The sequence below is a fragment of the Sarcophilus harrisii genome, chromosome 3 (assembly GCF_902635505.1).
Source record: "Sarcophilus harrisii chromosome 3, mSarHar1.11, whole genome shotgun sequence".
Lineage (NCBI taxonomy): Eukaryota > Metazoa > Chordata > Mammalia > Dasyuromorphia > Dasyuridae > Sarcophilus > Sarcophilus harrisii.
In genome coordinates, this window is record NC_045428.1 from 604,010,310 (window position 1) to 604,034,015 (window position 23,706).

Genomic DNA, 23,706 nt, shown 5'->3' on the forward strand with positions numbered 1-23,706 from the left:
AAAAAGGGACAAGTAGCAATAGGTTAACTATCAGGCAGTGTCTGAAACACCTACAGTTTCTGTCTTCAAGACCATGAGTTTTGACTCCTGAATGATGAATTTTAGATGTATTTGTTGGTAGCAGAAACATGAAAGAAAAAAGACAAGAAGAATGGGCAGCCTTTGTTCTGGCCCTGACTTGTGTCTATTTAATTATGGGTGTTTTAATCCTGTTCAAATGTGTTTGTAAATTTCTTCATGAATACCCATAGTTCATTATAACCTTAAGACTGGATTGAGGAGATTGTGAATCATGTACTGAAAAGGAAAACAAGCCTTCAATGAATTACAAGTCAAGGCAGTTTATTATTAATGGATACTCAAGCGGGAGTCCTTGTAGTCTTTCAGTGAACAAGCACACATAGTGGGATGGGCTTCTGCAGGAATACAAACCCAGATGGAGAAGCCAAAGCTCAGTTTCTGTCCTTATATCTGACATAAGAGGCTGCTGGATTCACAGGCACTATGAATGAGGGGAATCTTGAAAAGAGTCGATGAAGCAGGTGAAAATTCAACATGATGATTTTGGATCCATGATGTTTTGGGAATCTGATGTAACAAGAAGCTGGTTGGATCCTCAATGAGGAATAATATACAAGTCTGAAGATGCAATTTTCCTTCTTCAACTATTTTAACACTTTTAAGCATGCCTTTCTCCATAAAATGTTCTGTTCTAAATCTCTACAGAAAAGCAGTATTATCAGCTAACAATAAACAAAAGAAGACTGAAAGTATTTTGTTTTGTTTTGCTTTCCTTTGCTTGTATTCTTTTCTCATATTCCAAGATTAGCTTACTCCAGACTTATACAACCTAAGCTATAGTTCTTCTGGATTTCTTGGGAGTGTGAGCTAAAGGACCAGAACATAACATAAGTAGAGAAAAGTACATACATTCAACTGTTGCGATGCTAAGAGGCATAAAAGCGGCCTCACACACATTTTGTCAATGTTGCTTTTAATTGCAATTGAAGAGATTTCAGAAATGTGAGGATGGCAAAATTGGAAGAAAAGTTTGTTAGATTTTGTGCAATTTTTGAAGGTCTGATGACTTTTACTTGCTAGCAATTCGTTGCACTGATACGAGAGAATTGATAATTATATCCAAGTCTACCCATGAAGAGTGAAACTTGCTATGTGACAAAATAAACTCAGGAGAATATAATCAAATTGTCTGAGTTTTGTTTTCAGATTTTTTCGTGTGTCCTTGAACTAATGTTTCATGAGTGCAAGAAAAATGTCCAGCTTAATAGGAATGAGGTCGGTGGATCTCTGTCCACATGAAAAAGGTTGGAAGGGAGAACTGGAGAAGGCCAAATTAATATCTTCTGACTTAGTTTTCCCCGCCAGAATATTTTCATCTGGTTATATTTGAATCTGGATGAGGTATCCTGTCATATACTTGGCTGCTTTTTCGAACCTTATTTGAAATCATTTGGATCTGAGGTGCTTTATCTAATTATACATATGCTAAATCATTTTGGGTCCTTGGACTTAGGACTGGTGGACTAATGTTCATGCTGTTATAATCATGTCTGTTCTTGATATTCATACAAATATCTTTTACTAAGGTAAAGTTGATATGATATGACATACTGTAACTTGTTGATATGATATGAAATACTGTATCTTATCAGTGCTACATTTTGTCACTTCTACATGGTTTTAAGATAAAGAAAGTGAAGATTTTATGCTTTTCAATCTGAGATAATCATTTCCATACTGAGATTTGTAAATTACCTGTTCATAGTCATGTATTCCTGTGTAAAATATGGTCTTTGAAATTTCTAAATATATCAAGTTAGTCGGACCAAAGTATAAATCAATTACTTAGTTTACGTTGAAAATAGAAACTTTTCCAAGTTTCTCATGAAGAAAATAATTTGAGGGAAATCAGTTTTCTTAGAGGAGTAACTTATGGAATACCTTATGTTACTCAAAAGAAAAGTCAGTTTTACTTAGGTCTGCTATCTAATGTGAATTAATATCTCTTTGTAGATAATGTCCTGAAATATGTCTTACTTACAGGCAACTCATTTGATATATACTCAAAACATTGTATACAATTTGGAATTAAATACTTAGTTTGCTTGTTCATCCCATCCCAGGATGTTTTTTTTAATTATATATGAATGAAATTTATACATATAAGTAAATGCAATGGGTATTAGATGTCATCTTCACACAAAAAATTTGCTATTTCATATAAGGCTAAGATCCTTAAAAGCCTCTACTCTTCCTAAGAAAAAAAAATAGAAATACTAAGAAAAAAATCAGAATACATTGTAATTCTAAAAGGAAAAACATTGAATTGAAAAAATCTTTTTTCCCGAGGCAAATGAGTTTAAGTGACATGCCCAGGGTCACACAGCTAGGAAGTGTTAAGTGTCTGAGGTCACATTTGAACTCAGGTCCTCCTGACTTCAGGCCGGTGCTCAATTCACTGCTTTGCCTAGCTGCCCCAAAAAAATCATTTTAAAAAATTCTTCTTATAGCATGATTTTATTTAGCACATTTATATCAATTACAGAGTTTGAAAAAAGCAAGGGTATTTAAAAACCAAACTACTTTGAAAGTTAAAGAAAACTATAGGTTGTTAACTTAATGATTTTCTCATAACTCTATTATTGATCATTTTGGAACCATAAAGTCTGATCTGAGTTTAAGGGATTATTAAGAAATTAGCAAAATTTAAGAGTATTTATTAAAATTGCTTTGAGATACATTTTAGAAAAGGTGATAAAAAGAATTCCTAATACTCTGTAAAATATATAAAATTAGTCAGCCAACTCTACTGAAGAGGATCCCCATTCAGAGTTACCTTGAGGATGAGAACAATTCCAGAATGTCCAAGAGAACTGCTAACAGAGAACCCGTCAAAAGAGTGGGACATTTGGAATTCAAGAAAAAAATCTGCTGATTAAATATTCACTGGCTGTGAGATATAAGAAGATAATTAATGTTGATCATCATTCTATAATTCTCAGCCACAGAGCCCACAATGAGATGGGGACACCAGGTGCAACCAGACCAGAAAGGTAGCAGAGAGAGGAATTGATATTGGATTAAGGAAACTGAGCAGTTATGTCCAGACAATGATCTATTTATTTATTTATTGCATTAAATAAGATTTCAATTTTTCCAAATTATATGAAAAGGCCATTTTTAACATTCATTTTTTTTTAATTTTGAGTTCCAAATTTTCTCCTTTTTCCTTACCTCCCCCTCACCCCGAGATGACATGCAAGTTGACATAGATTATATATGTGCAGTTATGTAAATCATATTCCCATATTAGGCATGGACAATGAGTTGTTTAGGAACTAAGTCAAAAAAAAAAAAAAAAAAAAAAAAAAAGGAAATGAAGCTGTTCTGATGTGACCTATGAGGAAGCCAGGCTGGCTCCTCTTTCTCAAAATTCCCCAGCCGTCTCTTTAGAATCCCTCTTAGAATTTTCCCAGAAATCAAAGTGTGGGCTCTAGGTGGTACCCTAGCACACCTAGTGCTGGACCTGGAGTTAAAAAGACAGAGTTCATGTTGACCTCAGACACTCCCTAGCTGTGCGATCCTGGGCAAGTCTCATCCTATTTGCCTCAGTTTTTTGCCTAGAGAATGAGTTGGAGAAGGGAAAGGCCGACCACTCTGGTATCTTTCCCAAGAAAATCCCAAATGGAGTCACGAAGAGTTGTGCACAACTGAAATGACTGAACAGCCTCAGCGACAATTAGGAGCCTAGAGCTCAGAGGCTCCATTTTCCCCCCATCTTTGGAAAATCAGGATAACATCTCCCTTTATGCAATCTTGTAGCATCTCTCTCAGCAGTAGCTCAGCAATACAATTCATCAGTTCCTTCAGGACCAGAGTGCCATTCACCTGGACTAGACTATTTGCCTTCATCAAGGGCACCTATGGGCCCTTTTGAAAAGTCCTATTGAGTGCCCCTTTACAGCATCTCTCACCTATTCCCCTTTCTCTGCTCTGATCCTGAGCCCACCCTGATGCACATTTGGACCACTGCTTGGGGGCTGGGGGGGGTCCTGTCTCACTCGGCTACCTCCTCCCTCCAATCCACCCTCCATTCAACCACCAGAGGGATTTTGCTAAAGTCCACACCTGACCGCATCACCCCCCCCACTCAATAAACGCCAGTGGCTCCCCAAACAGATATCATTGTCCTCCTTTCTAAGTACATCTCTCCTCCCACCTTCCCCATTACTAGCAAGGGAAGCATTTAAAATCATTGCTGATTCTTAACTCACCCTCCTGGCCTCAAATTTTAAATGGATAATTTTGATCACATTAAATTGAAAAGCTTTTGCACAAACAAAACCAATGCAGTCAAGATTAGAAGAAAAACTAAAACCTGAAAGGAAAAATGTACATAAATACTCTGATAGAGGTTTATTTTTCAAATATATAAAGAACTGAGTCAAATTTAAGAGAATACACTAGACAAATATTACAATAAATAAATATAAAAGAATATGAATAGACAGTCTTCTGATGAAGAAATTAAAGTTTTTGTAATTAAATAAAATGTTCTAAATCACTATTGATTAGAGAAATGCAAATTAAAACAGCTCTATGGTGCCACCTCATACCTACAGATTGGTAAATATGACAGAAAAGAAAAATGGCAAATGTTGCAGGGAATGTGGGAAAACTGGGACACTAAAGCACTGTTGATAGAGATAGGAACTGATGCAATCGTTCTGGAGAGCAATTTGGAACTATGCTCAAATGGCTATAAAACTATGACTACCCACTACTAGATCTGTACCCAAAAAATATTGCCCCCACACAAAAGGGAAAAAAGACTTCTATGTACAAAAAATATTTATAGCAGCTCCTTTGCAGTGGCAAAGAATTGGAAATTTCAGGGATACTCATCAATTGGGAAATGGCTGAACAATGGCTGGGAAATGGGGAATATGATTATGATGGAATAGTATTGTGCTATAAGAAAATAATAAGCAGGATTTAGAGGGATGACAGCAACAAAACAGAAAAACCTGGGTAGACTTCTATGAACAGATGCAAAGTGAAGTGAACAGAATGAGGATGACATTATACACAGTAATGAGTCAAGAGTTGAACTGGGAAGAATGACTTAACAATTCATAACAATATTATGATCCAAGACAATTCCAAAGGCATCATTTTGAAAAATGCTCTTCGTATCCAGAGAAAGAAATGGAATCTGAATTCAGACTGAAGCACACCACTTTTCCCTTTATTTTAATGTGGGCTTTTTAAACTCTGTGTTTCCTTTCACAATATGACTATTGTGGAAAGTTGTTTTGCATGATTGTCCATGGATAAGCATGGATATCAAATTGTTCATTTTCTCGGGAAGGAAGAAGAGAAGAAGGGAGAGGGTTTCAAACCCAGATTTTTAAAAATAAATGTTAAAAGATGTTTTTACAGGCAATTGGGGGAAAATAAAAAATTTTTAAGATAAAATGCAAACTCCTCTCTCATGGAAAGTCTTTTATTATCTGTCTTCAATTTGTCTGTCCAAAATAGTTAGTTACACACTCTCCTCTTTACACACTTTTTGCTGTAGTGCTTACTGGTTTCTCCCTGTGTGTGACATTTAATCTAATGTATCCATGCCCTTGCATAGACTCCACTCCTCCCCACTTATCTCTGCCTTTTAATACATATTGCTTCTTTTGGGAGTCAGTCAAGAGCAGATATACTCTGATCATGTGCGAGACATTTCTCTGACACCCTGAGTTTTTGGTGCCTTTCTCCATTACTATCCACAGTACTTATCAGCGTGTTTTTTCTCCCAATATAGTAGGAGCTCTTAGAGGGCAAAGACAGCTGGCATTTGTCTCTGTGTCCCCCATCATTCAGCCCGATTCCTGGCACACTGGAGAAGCTTAATTAAAGGCAAATAAATAATTATAACTTCAAATAACTTAAGATGCTTGTGTAAATCTCCTCCAAGGAATGTCTTCTCCAGGCTACACATCCCCAAGTTTTCACTGATCTCCAATGGCCCTTCAACACTCTGGCCCTAACTTTGTATGCTTACCAGCTGCCCAATCCTTTTCCTGGAGTGGGGTGCCCAAACCTGAACCCAGCATTTCAGATGTAGCCTAACCAGAGCCTCCCAAGCAAAGCTTTCCTTTCACTCTCCATGTTCCCACTGAGCAGGTTTGCTTTCTGCTTCTTACAAATCCAGTTACATCATGGGGGAGGAAGAGGAGAGAGGGGAGAGAGAGAGAAAAAAGAGGGAGAGAGAGGGGGGAGGGAGAAAGGGAGGGAAGGAGACTAAGGAGTCCTCCTAGCCTTTGACCCTCCTCCATAGAAGTCTCCCATATTATCCAGCCTCTCTTTTTGCTCCCCAACTTTTATTACCCAAATAAAGAATCACACCAATTAAGGTCAGTAAGCAAAGTTCAAGGTAGCTAGGTGACACAGTGACTGGGCTTAGATCCAGGACAGCTCATCTTCATGAGTTCTAATCCAGTTTCCGTCTTCCTAGCTGCATGACCCTGAACAAGTCATTTTATCCTGTTTGCCTCAGTTTCTTCATCTGTAAAATGAGCTAGAGAAGGAACACTCCAAAATCTTTGCCAACAAGACTCACCAAGACTCAGACATGACAGAACAACAATAAAGTTCTCTTTAGCTAGCTAACAATGGGAGATGCAATAGTAAAAATGAAATGACAGAAAGGGCAAGGGGAAGGAAGACAAGAAGAGCTGGCCCAGCTCACTGGAAAATAGAGCAACAGCCAGTTCTACAAATTGGACCACAAGGGCAGGAAACCACTGTTCCTGTTTTTTAATATGGTTGGGAGGGAGGAGCATAGCCCCTAGCTACAATAACAGGAAGTCGCTGTTTAGACCCTACTAGATTTGGGAGTATCAAAGATGATTGATTGCTGAGACATGAGGCTGTTCCTGAGGAAACTCCTTTTGTGTGGCCCATAGAAGGAACCTATGGAACGGACTGATCCCCTTTGGACCTTCTCCCTCATCAGCTGCTTCCTAGACTGGAGTGCATCAAAACGTGTTTCTCCCACTGGCCCCCAGAACATTTATTCATTATTCAATGACAGCATCACAAGGATAAAAAAAGGATGCTCATTCACTGAATAATCACTTGTGTTACAGATGCTTTAGCTGCCAACCTGATGTATTTCACAACTCAAAATTGAAGCAGAATTAGGAGGGACCGCAAAGGTCATCTGGTCCCCAGATTTTTAAACTGTGGTTTGCAGCCCCATATATGGGGGTCTGAATAACTGAATATGGGGGTCACAAAATGACAATTTCTTATCAGTGAATTCTTGGTTTGTAGACCTATTTCATATACCTATAAACCTGGGTCATGTTAAAAATTTCTTGGCAAAACAAGGTCACGTATAGAAAAAGTTTTAAGAAGTTCTGATCTAGTCAGCAGAAAACCTAGTCAGAATTGGTATAAACAGAAGGTGCCACAGGCCAGGTGCCATGGGACCTGAGGGATGCATGTGGCCTGTGTGTCAGATGTTCCCCCTGAGGGCAGTGGGGTCAAAGAGGGAGGGATTTGGGCTTGAGAATCCATTTCCAGAGCTTTTTACTCAAATTCAGATGTTTGAATTCCCAGTTCACTTCTTTCCCTCATCCCTCTTTGATCTTTTCTTCCTCCAAAGCTCCAGTCCCTTTTTGGGGTGATGGGCTTCTCTAGTCCCCCCTCAATGCAAAGCCACAGTGGAATAAATGCAAGGCTCTGGGGCTGTGGAAGTCGGGACTCTCTGTCCCTCACTGAGGGCAGCTGTGTTCAGTTGAGAGTATGTCACTCCATGGGGATCTTCAGATTCTGAGGCCTGAAGGAAAGATGTCCCAGTGGGGGGGTCAGTGAATGCCATCCAGAAGAGACAGGGAAGAAGTGGGGGACATGGAACAAGAAGGGATGAAAATAGGGGACAAAGCATTTGGAGGGAGTCACAGGAGAGATGGAAGCTTCTCTGGGGAGAGGAGAGGAAGGACTCACCTGTGTCTCTATCTGTCTCCCCTTGGATATATCTTCATCTAGAATAGGGAAGGGGTACCATAAGTCCCTGAGCCCCCCAAACATTCCCGGGCCCCCGCCCCCTTTTGCTGCCCCACTTACATATTATCTTCTCTGTAGGGAGGGAGACAGACTGAGAGACACCTGTATTGTCGGAAGGGCTATGAAGACACAAGGAGAAACCAGGATTCACCACCCTCTCCCAGCCAGAATCGATGAGCAATGGGGAGGAGTATCTGGGAAGTTGGTCGGACAAATAGGGACAGAGCTGGGGCATCCTTACCTCCTGGGAGTGTCTCCATGTGAACTTTCTGTGAGGAGAAACAGATGGACAGCCACATAGACAGACAAGAGTGAGAATAGAAAAGGGGCTCCTAGAATCCATCTCATCCCATCTTTTCATACAGAGGAGGACCCAAACACCCCAATGCCTCATTTCCTTCCCCAAACCCTTGAGGTCTCATCCTCCCTCTAAACTCACTGTGTGGGATAGGACAGCGGCAAAAAAGGGCACAGAGGAGGCTGAAGATGAAAAAACAGGTGACAGTAACAGCCATGGCAGCTCTGAGGTCTAAAATAGAAGAGAACCCATTCCCAGGTTCCACTGTGCCAGAGGTAGGCCCCCACTATATCCCCCCAAACACCCCCTAGTTGTCCCCCCATCCAGCATCCCTATCCTCCACCAGGCTGGAACAAAGGTTGCCCTTGAACCCAGGGAGATGAACAGAAGTGGCCGCCTGTCTCTGCAATGGCTGCCTCTCCTTCTTACCTTTTTTTTGAGGATGTGTGTTCTTTTCATCTGAAAACCAATGAGAGAATTGTACAGCTGGATGGGGGATGCCTGAGGTTAAATCCCTGCACCTCCTTTCCACTCATTGGGAAGCTAGGGAAGCTTGGTGTTACAGAGTGTGGGGTCTGGTATCAGGAAGCCCTGAGTTCAAATACAGTCTCAGTCACTTAACTAGCTCGATGAACTAGGGCAAGTCACTTAAGTTCTGTTTGCCCCAGTTTTCCCAGCTATAAAATGGGGGTAATAATAGCACCCACTCCCCGGGGTTGTCATGAGGATAACCTGAGAGGGTATTTGGAAAGCACGCTGCCTGGTAGGCACTATAGAAATGTCAGCTATTAACATTATCATTATTATCTATGCTCCCCAAAGCCTTAAATATGGGGAAAGTAGCAGATGCATTTCCAGCATCTCCTCTCACCTGTCACCTCCAGGCTTAGGCGCTCACTGCCTCTCCTTCTTACCTTCTCTTTGAGGATCTGTGTCCTTTTCATCTGAAAACCAATGAGAGAATTGTACAGTTGGATGGGGGATGCCTGGGCTTAAATCCCTGCGCCCTCCTTTCCTTTCCACCCATCAGGCAGCCAGAGGGCTCGGTGTAGTGGGTGAGGTCTGGTGGCAGGAAAACCTGAATTCAAATCCAGCCTCACTTATTGTAAGTGTGGTCTTGGGCACCTCACTTAAGTTCTGTTTGCCCCAGTTTTCCCAGCTATAAAATGGGGGTATCAATAGCACCCACTCCCCAGGATTGTCATGAGGATAACCTGAGAGGGTATTTGGAAAGCATGCGACCTGGTAGGCACTATAGAAATGTCAGCTATTAACATCATCATTATTATCTATGCTCCCCAAAGCCTTAAGTATGGGGAAAGTAGTAGGTGCATTTCCAGCATCTGCTCTCACCTGTCACCTCCAGTTTTAGGACCTCACTAGGATCTGATGCTCTCCTCCTGCCCTCCACTAAGTAAATGCAGCTGTAGTTCCCAGCATCCTCAGCCTTCACAGATGGGAGAGTAAAGTTGGCCACCTTCTCCTCTGTGCTCTGGAACTGTAAGGGGTCAGGTACCCCAGCTTTCAATAGGAAGAAGGTCAATTTTGAAATGCCACTGGCTAGGAAAATCTGGCACGTGAAGGTCACTGTCTCCCCTGCAGCTACCAAGATGCCCGGTCGGACCAGTAAAGATGGTTTAGAGAAAAATCCTGGAAAGGGAAAGGATCATAATTAGGAAACAAACCTGAGGTGGATCTGAGGACTGAGATAGTAAAGGCCCATCTGGGATCCCCTTTCCAGGGCACAAGGCTTTCCTTACTCCATTCCATTCTCTACCACCATCAAATGAACCTACCTGACTTTTATCACACTCAACATTTCTCCTGTCTTTTGCCCTGATTGTCCCTTGGGCTTTCAATGCTTTCCCTCTCCAGTCCTTACTCTTAGAGCTTCTTTGTTGCCCTACTTGTTATCCCCTCCTACAAGATCAAGTAGTTTCCAGTGTCTCTTCTCCTCTCCCCAAGTTACTTTGTATTCATTTTTGTGAGTCATGCCTTGTCTCTCCCTAGTGGATTGGAAGCACTTTGAAGTCAGAACTGAGAATGATGTTTGGCAAAAAATAAGAGCAAAAAAATTGCTAATTCAATGTTGAATTTATATTAGACCTTTTAAAAAAAACTATATAGTAGAGCTACATAGTTCTCATCCTTTTCTATTGTGTATATGGAAATGTTCTTTTTTGGTGATATTTAGATTCATAATTTTTAAAAATTAGGAAACATTCACATATAGAGAAGTAAAGAGAAGAAAGATCAAAAAGAATCATGAAAAAAGCAAGCACCTGTTCTCACATCAAAAGGCAGCTCACCTCTCTTTGCCAAAGCTAATACCTCCTCATGCACAAAGGATTCCCTGTCTTCCTCAGATATTGCCCTTCAGCATCTCCACTCATTCACTAATTTCTAATTTCTTGCTATCTGCTGGCTGCTTCCTCAGTGCCTACAAAGATGACCACCTCTCCCCCATTCTTATAAACCCTCACTAAATGTAACTATTTTTCCATAGTCCTACATGTAATTTTTCTTGCATCATGATCTGAAAATTTCTGCCTTTCTGCATTTGATTATGAGGTTTTTATGCCCTAGTAAATGGTCAATTTCTGTGTAAGTTCTAAGTACCACCGAGACAAAAGTATATTCCTTTCTATCTTCATTCAATTTTCTCTAAATGTCTATCATACCTAACTTATCTAAAATTCTTTTTACTTCCTTAACTTCTTTCTTGTTCATTCTGATTCAGTTTATCTAGTTCTGATAGAGGGAGGTTGAGATTCCCCACTACTATAGTTTTGCTGTCTATTTGTTCTTGTATCTCTCAGCTTCTCCTCTAGGAATCGATGCTATACAACTTGGTGCATATATGTTTAGTATTGCTATTACTGGATTATCTAAGATACCTTTTAGTAAGATGTAGTTTTCTTCCTTGTCTCCTTTAATTAAATCTATTTTAACTCTTGTTTCATCTGAGAGCAGGATCACAACCCCTGTTTTTTTGTTTTGTTTTGCTTGTTTTTTTACTTCAGCTGAAGCAGAATAGATTCTGCCTCAGCCTTTTAAAGACTTAAATGAAGGGGCAGCTAGGTGGCACAGTGGATAGAGCACCAACCCTGAAAAAGTCAGGACCTGAGTTCAGATCTAGTCTCAGACATTTAATACTTCCTAGCTGTGTGACCTAGGGCAACTCACTTAACCCCAATTGCCTTGGGGAAAAAAAGTTGACTTAATGGAACCTATGATTCTATTCCACTCCTGTCTCCTTCAAAGGGTTGTGCCCACAATCGCCTCACTCCCTCTCCAATGTAGAATCCCATCTCCTGATTCTTTACCTACTACCCATAAATGTGCCAAGATGCCTCCACTATTATTAAAACCCTTTGCTTGGCCCTGTCACTCCCTCTGGCCATTATTCTCGGTCTCTCTTCTCTTTCATAGTCATATACCCAGAAAATGCAGTGTACACTCTTGAAGCCTTCACAAACTCCTCTCCCTTAAGTCCTACCTCTCTCCACTCTGGGCTCCCATCCCACCCCTCTGGGCCATTACTTTCTCCAAGGTTGCCATGATTCCTTAACTACTAAGTTGGATGTCCTTTTTCCACTCCTGATTATTCTTGTCCTTTTCCGATTGCAACACTATTGGCTACTCCCATCTCCTAGATATTATTGGCTCTCTTGTCTTCATAACTACAACTCCTTCCTAGTTCAGCTCCTTGCTGTCAGATGTTCATTGCCTCTCCCCTAAATGCAGCTATTCTCCTTAACTTCTCTATTTTTAAGGTCACCAACTTCCTGCCCATCACCCAACCTCAGGATCTCAGCATCATCCTCGACTCTGCTTTTCTTATGTCCCCACAATCTTCGGACAGTCACTTATACCATTAAGCCCAAGAGAATTCCTTGGAGGACTGAATCATTCCCGCTCTCGTATTCTTGTCCTGAGGCCTCATTTTGTTGGTTTCTGAGTGCCTCTAGTGGCCTAGTAGAGTGAAACTGGCTCCAGCCATGTGTAATCTTACATCCTAGTTATCTTCTTAGCACATGTCTTGATGATACAGATAATAATGTCCCTCTCCCAGCCCTATGTTACACATCTTTCAGTTCTGAATCTAGAATCCAATCAGTTCTGCCCTTTCTCCTGCAGGGAACATGTTCATCTGCTCCTCTATACCTACAGTCCCCTCCATGGCCACCTGTGCCTTACAGGGGCTGTCTCCTCCCACCAGATTATGTGGATCCTCCAAGAATAGGATTAAATGGAATTATCATTCTTATCCCATTTTCAGCACAGGATAGGGCACACACTAAGAACTGTCCAGAGTTCCAGTGAGACTTGACCAAAGGCCTGGGAGGGGCATCTTTGCCACATATATGGGTCTGTAAGACCAGGGGGAGATAAATCCCCATCTCAGAGAAGGCCCTGGAGCTCAGCCATGGGGCTTTGCTTCTTCTCCAAGCCAGGAAAGTCAAGAGCAAGGGGACCCCAGGATGCCCTTTCTGGCTAACCAGAGTAAATAGAGCTGGGGGGGAGGGGAATGACATCTCAGAGAGAGTCCTGGGGCCCAGTTCTCAGGCCCAGACCCTTCCCACCAGAGCCGGGTCTGCCTCCTCCTTACCTGTCACCAGCAGCCGCAGAGGGGCACTGAACTCTGACCATCTGGGCCCCTGCCAGTAACGACAGCGGTAGTGGCCTATGGCATTAGCTCCTTTGACTGAAAAGGGGAACGCAGCCTCCCCTCTGGTGGTATTTATCTGGAGTAGGAAGTTTTCATCCTCCCAAAGCTGAAAACTCTTGCTTCTCTGCGGGCCCTGGCAAGAGAAGCTTACTTCTGCTCCCCAAGGGACCACAGAGCTGGGCACAGCCCTAATGGAAGGTCTGAAGAGCTCCCCTGGAAGGGAATCAAACCCTGGATTTCGGCAGTCCTGCCCTCCTGGGCTCCAGCCCACCCAGATTCACCCCCTCAGCCCAGAAGAGGAACCCAAGACGTGCTCCCTCCCCGCCCCCACCCCAGCATCAGCTGCCTTGGAGGTAGAGTCTCTCCTGAGCTGGAAGGATGGCAGGGGCACCGCGAGAGGAGGGACTCACCCTCGGCAGATGGGATCTTCTGGCCCAGGCACAGCCCTGGAGGAGAGGAGAGGTTACGGGTCATCCTGCCCCGGGGCCAGCCGGCTGTGCTTATGCCCCTGTGCCCCATTCCCACCCAGATACCTCATCCTGGGGCAAGCCAGGAAGAAAAAGAAGGTACCAGCGCTCTGCTGTCCAGTAGCCTCTCCCCAGCCTCAGTGTCCCCATATGTCCCCTGTAGCCCCTGACCAGGGACCCCCTTAGCCTCCCTCTCCAGCCCACCCTGGGGTCCTGGCGCTCACCAAGGCAGAGCAGAGAGGCGACCGTGGAGGACATGCCAGCTCCTCAGCCCGAGCTGAGCTATCCAGCCACAGGACAAGGAGGAAGCAGGGCAGCCTCTGGGCCCTGTGGCCCCCCGTGATCCAAGACACAGGATGTGGTTACAACTGTCAGCCACGCCCACAGCTCCCGGGTCCATGACCTGTCCAGTGAAGATGGTGGGAGAGGGCAATAGCTCCCTTCTGGGGTGCATCTGCCCCCCTTCCCCACTCCATCCCCTTGCTCCCTCACCCTTTTTCCTACTCCACCAGAAGCACGCCTTTTCACCTTCTCCCTGGCCTCCCTTGATCTCTCCTTGAGGCCCCCTCACCCTTCTCAGAGACTGACGGTGGCAGGGCTGGGAGAGCAGGAAGCCTGGGCAGTTCCCTCCCCCCACCCCCACTCAGTGCAGAGGGAATCAAAGGATGCCTGAAGGGGGGGGACAAGGGGGCCAGCACGGTCAGGACATGGCCAAGCCTCTGGGGCACCAAGGAGCTTGAAGGCAGGCGAAAGGAAGAAGATGAAGAGGACGAGAATTGAAGCCCCGTGGCAGGACCAGGGCTGGTGGGGCTGGGAGGGCCGAGCGGGCACGGAAGCCAGGCCTGGGAGCCGACTTTCCAGGATGCTGAATCACAGGGTCAGCAGAGCCAGCCCGGGCATCGGGGACAGTTGCCATTGCTGGTCCAGAGGCTGCGGCCGTTTTAACTTAATGTGTATTCTCTCCTTTCTCAGCATCTCCTTCTTAATGTCTCACATTAGCTCATCCCAATCCAAACCAAGCAGACCCGGCTGCTGGCCGTGCTCTTTCCCCTCTTCACTGGCACCAGCTTTCTACCCCAGACCCCTCTCCAGTCCACCACGTTTCTCATCTTGGCCTCCCGCCCACTGTTTCACCCACTGCGGAGACATCTCTGGTCTGCTTCACTTCCATTCCACTCACATGAACATGGCCCTGAGGGAGGGCCTCAAAACCTGACTGGGCATATGGCAAAAGTTTCCTGCTGATCTTCCCACTTCCAGCCTCCATCTGCAGTGACAGCTGCCCACTGGAGATTTTTAAGGCAAAATCCGACAGTTTCACTCAAGAAGCTTCAGTGGCTCCCATTGCCTTTCAGCTGAAATAGGAATCCCTCTGCTTGGAATTTAAAGCCCCCAAATCTGCCCTGGGTTTGATTCCTCATTCTCACCCCTCTCTGACATCCTGCAGGCTTTTTGCAATACCTCAGATATCCAGTGAATCTTTGCCTCTATGTTGAAGGCCTGGAGACTGGAAGTTGGAAAGGGGTGAAAAGAAGCCACGCTGTGATCCACAGATGGTCTCTGTGAAGCCCAAAAAACAGTATGAGGCAAAGTAGAAAAGTAGGATGGAGACAATGGCCTCCAAGAGATTGCTGACTGAGAGCGAAACTCAGAATCCGGGAGAAGGGAGAGAGGAAAGGGGGATGGCACACTCCCATCGAGTGTTTGCAATCCACACATTTTATTTTTTGCTGAGGCAATTACGGTTCAGTGATTTTCCCAGGGTCACCCAGCTAGGATGTGTTAAGTGTCTGAGGCCACATTAGAACTCATGTCCTCCTGACTTCAGGGCTGGTGCTCTATCCACTGCCCCACCAAGCTGCCCCCAATTCACACATTTTGAAAGATTCAAACAAAGCGATAAGTACCTGAATTGCCAACAGAGAAGCTGTTTCCAGATTCCATTTGCGGGTTGCCTGAGGTGAAAACTCTTTATCCCCTGCATCAGTCTTCAGATCTGACTGAGCTTCTGGCCAGCATAACCTTGCACCTCAGTTAACCATTTAGTAATTAAACCAATTCAATTAAACTAAACTAAATGAGGCAACGTTGATCTCTAGGGAACAGGTCAGGTGTCTCAGCCACCCAGGGGTAGGTTCAAACGTTTTAAAGCTTTCCCACAAGACATCACCTCCTGCCTGAAGAAAGCCCTGATGACTTCAGTTCAGAAATTTGTTTCTCTTAGTGAAGAGGAAAGCCCCCAGGGGCCCTTGGGAAGGAGAAAAGAAATTGCAGTCAGTAAACATTTACTGAACACCTTCTATATGCCAGGCCCTTTGCTTGAAGAAAGGCAAATGACAAGGCTTTCCCTCAAGAAGCTCACAGTCTAACGAGGGAGACAGGCCAACAGCTATGTACAAGACCAATAGAGACAGGCTTAACTGGAGATAATCAGTGTGGGGAGGCCCCATCATGAAGAGTGATCAGAAACAGTGAAAGGGGGGGGGTGTTATGGGAGCTGGACATGAAGGGGAGGAGGAGGGAGGCATCCGGGAAGCTGAAAAGCCCATGGGGAGAGGAAAAGAGAATACTCTGCCAAAGAAATACAAAACAAGCACAACGGGTTGAGAAATGTATTTGTCTGAGAAGTGTCTCCTATCTCCCCTCCTTAAATGGAAATTGAGGAGTTTATGACGCCATCCTGCCAACCATCCACTACCAGGTAAGTAGAAGATGCTTATGAGACTTGGATGGGGGACGGAGGCTGGGTTTTAAGGTGTAAGAAGACTAGAAACGGGGGCATGAGGCAAGTTGTGAAGGGCTTTAATGTCAAATAGATTTTATACTTGATCTTGAAAATGATAAGCAGCTTTTGGATTTTTATTTGGATGTTTTATTTATTGGATAAGGGTACCAATGAAGCGGGTGACTTTCTAATAGCAATAAAAAACAGGACTCCTATATATATATATATATATATATATATATATATATATATATATATGTTATAAGATACATAGTTTTATATATATATATATAATTTTGATATAGAGATGACCCTTGTGTAGTCTAAGTAAGAGGACCATGGGCTGCATTAAAAGGAAAATGGCTTCTAGGAAGAGGGAGCTGATCATGACACTGAATACCTCCCTGATCACACTCATTTGGACTATTATTATGCTCAGTTCTGGGTACTACAGAGGGATACAGATCATCTAGAGCAGGATAATCTCTTTAGTGAAGGTCCCTGTCATATTAAGATCAGTTTAAGTAATTTAGAATGTCTAGCCTGGAGAAGAGAAGGGGGAAGGAGGAGACATGAGAACTGTGATTAAAGATTTAAAGGGTTGTCACATGGAATGGTCATCAGATGTACCAAAATGGGCACTGGAGACAGAACCAAGTTACCAAGAAATCAATTTGGGCTGGATGTCAGAAGAAATTCCTGAAAACTGGAGCTGTCCAAAAGTATTCCTGGGCTGCCTCAAAAAGAAGTGGATTTCCCCTCACTGGAGGATCCTTCCCTTCCTATTTTTTCCACCTCCAATTATGCCGGCTTTTCTTTCCAGGAAGGAAAAAAAGGGAAGCCTGGGAAAGAGTTGGATACTTAGCTAGACTTCTCAGTGTATAATCTTATATAGAGACCTCCAAGAGGAGGGAACCTCATCCCTATTCATCCTGGCACTGAGACGGGAACTTAGACAGCTGGTTAAATCTCCCCCCACCCTGGAACTATGAGAGAGGAATCCTGAGTCATGAATTGTGGCTTGTGGGCAAGGATGTGATGGACCTCTCATTCTGGGATAAAAAACAAAACATGAAACTCACAGATGTGAGGGTCAGAGGGACAGAGGAACAGAGATGTCTGGCAGAGGAACTAATAGATGACAAAAGCTGGCTCATCTTGTAACCCCTGCTGATCCCCAGTGATCAGCCCATCAGTGCATTCCTACCCTAGATTGTCTTTTAATAGATTGCCATTTGCTTTTTCTGATTTCCCTTGTCAACCAGAGTGAAAGCTTTAAAAGAGAATTTTCTTTTTAACAAAAGAATCACTAATGCCTCCCCCCATCCCACCCCAACCATGAGATGTCAAAGACATCAATGACCTTGGCTAGTCCATTGTCCTTATGATAGTCAATTCCTTTAATATTGCACAGATCTATCAGAAAAGAAAGTTTTCATCAAATGATGAAAATTAGCACTAAACATAAGGGAGTAAGAGGGATGAAAAGACAGAGACTATATTCTGACCATATAGTCTCTGGGCATGGATCTTCATGGTCCTGCCGAAACATGGCTCTCAAGGAGACAAGAACAGATATCTCTAGTCTCCTCTGCCCGCCCTTCTCCAAGGGAAAGCTGGGCTCCGACCAAGACTGGAAATAGGACACTAGAGCCAGAGGCTGGCTATTCTGTTCTCAGAAAAGGGAGTGGGATATCAAGATGGAATTATAGCTATCTGTGCCCCTAAATATTATCAAAGGGAATTTATTTTGAAATTCAGGCTGCATTCTTGATATAGAAGGACCCCAAATTATACAACCAAGGCTTGATTTCCTTCCCGCCAGATGATAATTCCACAAGGAACAACACATGTAGCAAATGACAAATAAACACATTTCTCCAAGCTGACAGCAAACAGAAATAAGAGAAGGTATACATAGGAATATATACGATTAAAAAAAAAACAGAGTGGCTGGCTTCTGATTCTGAGAGTGAGCTATCTCAGCTCAGTAGAAAGAAAGAAACAAAGAAACAAAGAATGAAACAAAGAAAGAAACGAAGATGGAGATAGAGACAAAGAAACAGACAGAGAGACAGAGACAGAGACAGAGAAACAGAGAGAGACCCACATCTCATCCAATAGGAAATTCTCCAAAGCCTCTATTGTAGTGAACTGGGGATCAGGATGTGAACAAAGCATCAGCTCATCTACATGTTAACTATTCCCCAAAACCTTTTTCTCCCTTCAGGGTCCTGAAAAGAATCTACAGTTGCGTGTTTTCTCTTCTGAAGCTCAGAAGACTAGGAGTTCTTTTCTTTCCAACTCTCACCAACTTCCCTCCAAATTAAAGTCACAGATCACTGAGTAATCAATATCCACCGACTAAAAGCCTTCTGCAAATGGTATTTAAGCCAGAGATTACAAGGGAAAAGAAAATAAAGTATATACAACAGATTCTAAATGAAACTTTTTGTTCTTCAAAGAATCTAGTCGTCTGCATCCAATTATGCCCTTTGAATCCTTTCCCAAAAAGTCCCCTAACCACTACTCTATTCCAGGAAAATACAAATGTCATGAGATGAAATATTTCTATTCTTGTGTCAGGAACTTCAAGGACAGTGTTTTGCATATAGTGCATGTTTAAAAAGTGGATGTTGGGTTGAACCGCATATGTCAGTGAATCAGTAATATCACGGCTATAGATACTCTTTCCATCACAACCATCACAGTCATCCAGACATCATTCTGAGGGACTTTTATATGTGCCCCCTCGTTAATTACTCATCCATCAGTTTCAAATGTGACAGGTGGAAAAAATTAGCAATTATCTTTAAGGATTTGAAAGACAGAATCAAGAAGGAACATCAGTGACAGAAAGAGTTGATGTGGTTCCCTCATTGGGATCACGATAAGACCAAAAAAAAAATGGTTTTTATTCAACTAACAAATTGCCAGTAATGGGAACTTTTTAAAGTAGTATGCAAGCTCCTTGAGGGCAGGACCTGTTTTGCTTTATGTTGTATCCTCAAGAAAAAGTTCAGGCTCTGATGCATAACAGGCCCTAAATAATGATATTGGGTTGGATTGGGTTGAAGGTATAATAAATATGTAAAGGGCACAAGACGCCAAGAGAAATGAGAAAGAAACAATGGGACCCTGAGTGATAATAGGTGCCGTATTCTCATCTAGAAACAAGGAGAGGAAAAGGATACATACTAAAAAGAGGGGAGGGGTAAAATTTACAAAGTTAATCCCATCAAAATGGAAATTGATAGATGTTGTAGATGTTTGTTGAAGCATTTTTGATAGTAAGAAACAAGGAAGGATGGGGTAGCTAGTGGCACAGTGGATAGAGCACCAATCTTGAAGTCAAGAGGACCTGAGTTCAAATCTTGCCAGATGCTTAACACTTCCCAGCTCTGTGACCCTGGGCAAGTTACTTAACCCCAATTGCCTCAGCAAAAAGAAAAAAAGGAAGGAAAAAAATACAAACATCTTTAAAAGCATAGTGATAATTAAACAAAACTAAAAATTATAATTAATGTAGTAGGTATGTAGAGGGTTGTCATAGAAGGGTATCAAAGTGAGTGTCTGGATGGTAGCTTGTGACTGAACTAAAGAAAAGGAGATTTTCATGTTATTGAAAGTGCAAGGCACAGAGATGAATATGACAGAGCAAAACCCAAATTGAATAATTAGATGCTTTAATATTTGCTGATGGACTCAATTCTCTTATAAAAAGAAGAAAAAGATACAAAAATTAATCAAAACACAAAATTCAACAAAGTGTACCCACAAGAAACATATCTAAGGCAAAAAGATATTTCTGGGTTTAAAATAAGAGCTTGGAAATTAAAATTCTAAATCAGGGATTGTGTTTATCTCAAATAAATGTCAATTTGGTTTCAAGTTAAAAGTCATGAAGATAAATAAAAATAACTATGTTTTGATTAAAGGGACAATTAACAGTGAAAATATATCAATTCTATATAAATATATGTAGAATACATATATATAGTAGCTGCTGTGCATCCAACACAATAGCAACTAATTTTCAAAGATATTAGTTTATGAAAGGATCTAAGAAATGAAAAATGTTCATTTTTATATTCTTGGATGCAAAATCAGCGAGGTGCAAAATAGAAAAGTTCTGGGCTTGAAGTAAAGAGGGCCTGAGTTCAAATATGACCTCCCACACTTGTAAGTTGTTCGACAGCTTCACTTGCCACCATCAGTTAACTATCCAAGTCTCTTCCCAATCACTTTCTGTTATTCTTTCTCGGTGCTTCACACAGATTCCTTAGAAGGTGACAGTTAATTGTTGGGCCAAGTTTCTCCATTTAAAAAAAAAAAAGAATACTAATAGTAATTAAAATCTCCATAAGACCAGCTATTTAGACTAGCATTATTCATATATGTACAATCTCCACTAATAAAATATAGGTTTCATGGATGCAGGAACTGCTTCACTTTTGCCTGTGAATAGCACAGGGTTGTACATAGAAGAGGTGGTAAATAAATGTTTATTGATTGATTTGTATTTTTAATGATGTAATCAGATATCTATTTTTTAAATTTTTATTATTGTATTTTATTTTTCCAAATACATTCAAAGATAATTTTCAACATTTACCTTTACAAAACTTTCTATTCCAAATTTTTTCCCTCTCTCCCCACCTTCCCAAAACAGTAAGCAAGCCAATGTGGGTTAAACGTGTACGATTCTTCTAAATATATTTTTATATTTGTCATGTTGTACAGAAAAAAAAATCAGATTAAAAGTGAAACTCAAGAAAGAAAGAAAAAAACAAGAAAACAAACAACAACCCAAAAATAGTGAAAATACTGGGCTTTGATCCATAGTCAGTCTCCATACTTCTCTCTCTGGATGGGGATGGCACTTTCTATCACAAGATTATTGGAAATGCCTTGAATTACCCCATCAGTGAAAAGTGTCAAGTCCATCACAGTTGATCATCACATAATCTTATCTGTTACTATGTACAATGTTCTCTTAGCTCTGTTCACTTCACTCAGCACCAGTTCATGTGAGTCTTTCCAGATAAGCCTGCTCATCATTTCTTATAGAAAAATATTATCCCATTACATTCTTTTTTTTTTATTTAATAGCCTTTTATTTACAGGATATATACATAGGTAACTTTACAGTATTAACAATTGCCAAACCTCTTGTTCCAATTTTTCACCTCTTACCCCCCCACCCCCTCCCCTAAATGTCAGGATGACCAGTAGATGTTAAAATATATTAAAATATAACTTAGATACACAATAAGTCTACATGACCAAACCGTTATTTTGCTGTACAAAAAGAATCAGACTCTGAATTATTGTACAATTAGCTTGTGAAGGAAATCAAAAATGCAGGTGTGCATAACTATAGGGATTGGGAATTCAATGTAAATCCCATTACATTCACATATCACAATTTATTCAGTCACATCCCAACTGATGGGCAGCCATTCAATTTCCAGTTTCTTGCCACTACAAAAATGGCTGCTACAAACATTTTTATTCATGTGAGTTCTTTTCCCTCTTTCTCTTAGGAGGCAATTGGGGTTAAGTGACTTACCCAGGGTCACACAGCTAGGACATGTTACGTGTCTGAGGCTGGATATGAACTCAGGTCCTCCTGACTTCAGGGTTGGTGCTCTATCCACTGCACCAACTCACTGCTGCCTTTCCCTCTTTTATGATCTCTTTGGTATACAGATACAGTAGTGATACTGTTGGGCCAAAAGGTACGACCATTCCAAATTGCTCTCCAGAATGGTTGGATCAGCTCACGACTCCACCAGAAATACATTAGTGTCCCAGTTTTCCCCACATCCCCTCCAACATTTATCATTATATTTTCCTGTCTTATTACTCAATAATCAGATTACTTTTGACCATTTTCCTTTGGGTATCTCTGGGGATTACTATTGCTTTCATATGCTACCAGCTATGGCTAGGAAGGGGCTTTTTCCCTTTAGTGGGAAATTTTCTAGCTCTCTATTGCCCAAGGGTGACAAGTCTTTCATCATATAAACTTCCGAAGCATTTATCTAGCTAAAGAAGCCCTTCCACATTTTAAGTCTCTCATTTCAATTGCTTTTAATCTGCTACTATTCTGGAATCTCAGTTTAAATTATCGCTTGAATTGTGGTCCAAAAACTCCTTTCATATCCCTGTTTCAGGAGTTTGGGTCCCTTCAAATCATCCTGTGGATTCCACTCAGCAAAGCTCTAAAGGTAGAGCTGTGGTGAAATGATTCTTTGTAATCCCCATTAACGTTGCCACTTGAAACAACTTAGAATCAAAAAAAGGCTCAAATGGGAATCATATAATAGGAAACCTCATTCTAATTCCTATTATCTCCCCAAATCCACTATACTCCCCATTTGATGAGTTCTCTAGCTTATTGATTATTTATCCTTGTTTGACACATTTTGGAAGTGAGGTTTTTATATATTAGTTTTTTGTTATTCATGCAGTCAGTTGTTTCCAACCCTTTGTGACCCTCTGGGCCATAGGACATCAAGCCCTTCTCTATTTCACTCTTTGAATCTAAACTCTCTTAGAATAGGGACTTCCCTCACTTTTTATGCATATCCCCAGCACTTAGTGCAGCATCTGGCAAAGATCGAGTGCTTATTTTTTTCATTCTATTGTCATAGATAACGATCATGAGATTACATCAAAAATCATATAAAGACTGTAAAAAAATCAACAAAAAATCAACAACATTAAAGTATTTGGGATATAGTGGAAGTTTTTTATTTCATTTGTGAACAAAAGATAAAAAATAACAATTATGGGAATGTACTTTTAGATACTTGGCTAGGTCTTGTCATGATTGCAATTAAAATAAATTGAGGCACAAAGTTTTGAGCATATCTATTAGTAAGGCTAACAGTTACCCAAAGAAAAAGGTTTTCAGTTCCTCAGAAAGCTAAAAGATCCTAAATGACAATTGATGGACTGTTTTTATGCACAAAAGGAGGAGTATTCAAAAATTAAAAGACAGCATCATAGATGGGGGAAATAATATGACTGATTACAAAGTCAAAAACATCATAGATTTAGGCTCTTGCCTAAATTGTTATGTGATTGGCTGCGAGTTTAGAATATGGAGCTAGGCAAAATTTTGCCTTCTATCTTGTCACTATGGAAAGCTCCAAGGTGAGGTCCAGCTACGTGGCTAATTAGTGTCATAATGTTAGCAGAAGAGACTTTCTTGAAGTTGCAGTGTTGCCAAATTAAACAGACCAGACTCCCATCCACCTGCATCCTTGAAGGATAGATTTTCTTGATAGAATAATAAAATAGTAGAGAAGCTAGGTAGCACACCAGTCCTGAAGTCAGGAGGACCTGAGTTCAAATCTTGTCTCAGATACTTAACACTTCCTAGCTGTATGACCCTGGGCAAGTCACTTAACCCCAATTGTCTAAAAAAAATAAACCACGAAACAAA

At 41.6% G+C, this 23,706-nt stretch overlaps 1 protein-coding gene across 1 annotated transcript; it reads right to left on the bottom strand.

Moving 5' to 3' along the window:
• Positions 1-5,509: 5,509 nt before the first annotated feature.
• Positions 5,510-13,855, bottom strand: LOC105750192 (T-cell-interacting, activating receptor on myeloid cells protein 1). Its single transcript, XM_012547220.3, has 11 exons — positions 13,750-13,855; positions 13,469-13,504; positions 12,999-13,271; positions 9,740-10,036; positions 9,301-9,330; positions 8,816-8,845; positions 8,528-8,617; positions 8,330-8,357; positions 8,149-8,207; positions 8,029-8,066; positions 5,510-7,861 (listed from the first exon to the last, which is right to left on the bottom strand). Exons 1-11 carry the CDS (start codon positions 13,781-13,783, stop codon positions 7,730-7,732), a joined length of 1,047 nt encoding a protein of 348 aa, XP_012402674.1. The 5' UTR covers positions 13,784-13,855; the 3' UTR covers positions 5,510-7,729.
• Positions 13,856-23,706: the final 9,851 nt, after the last annotated feature.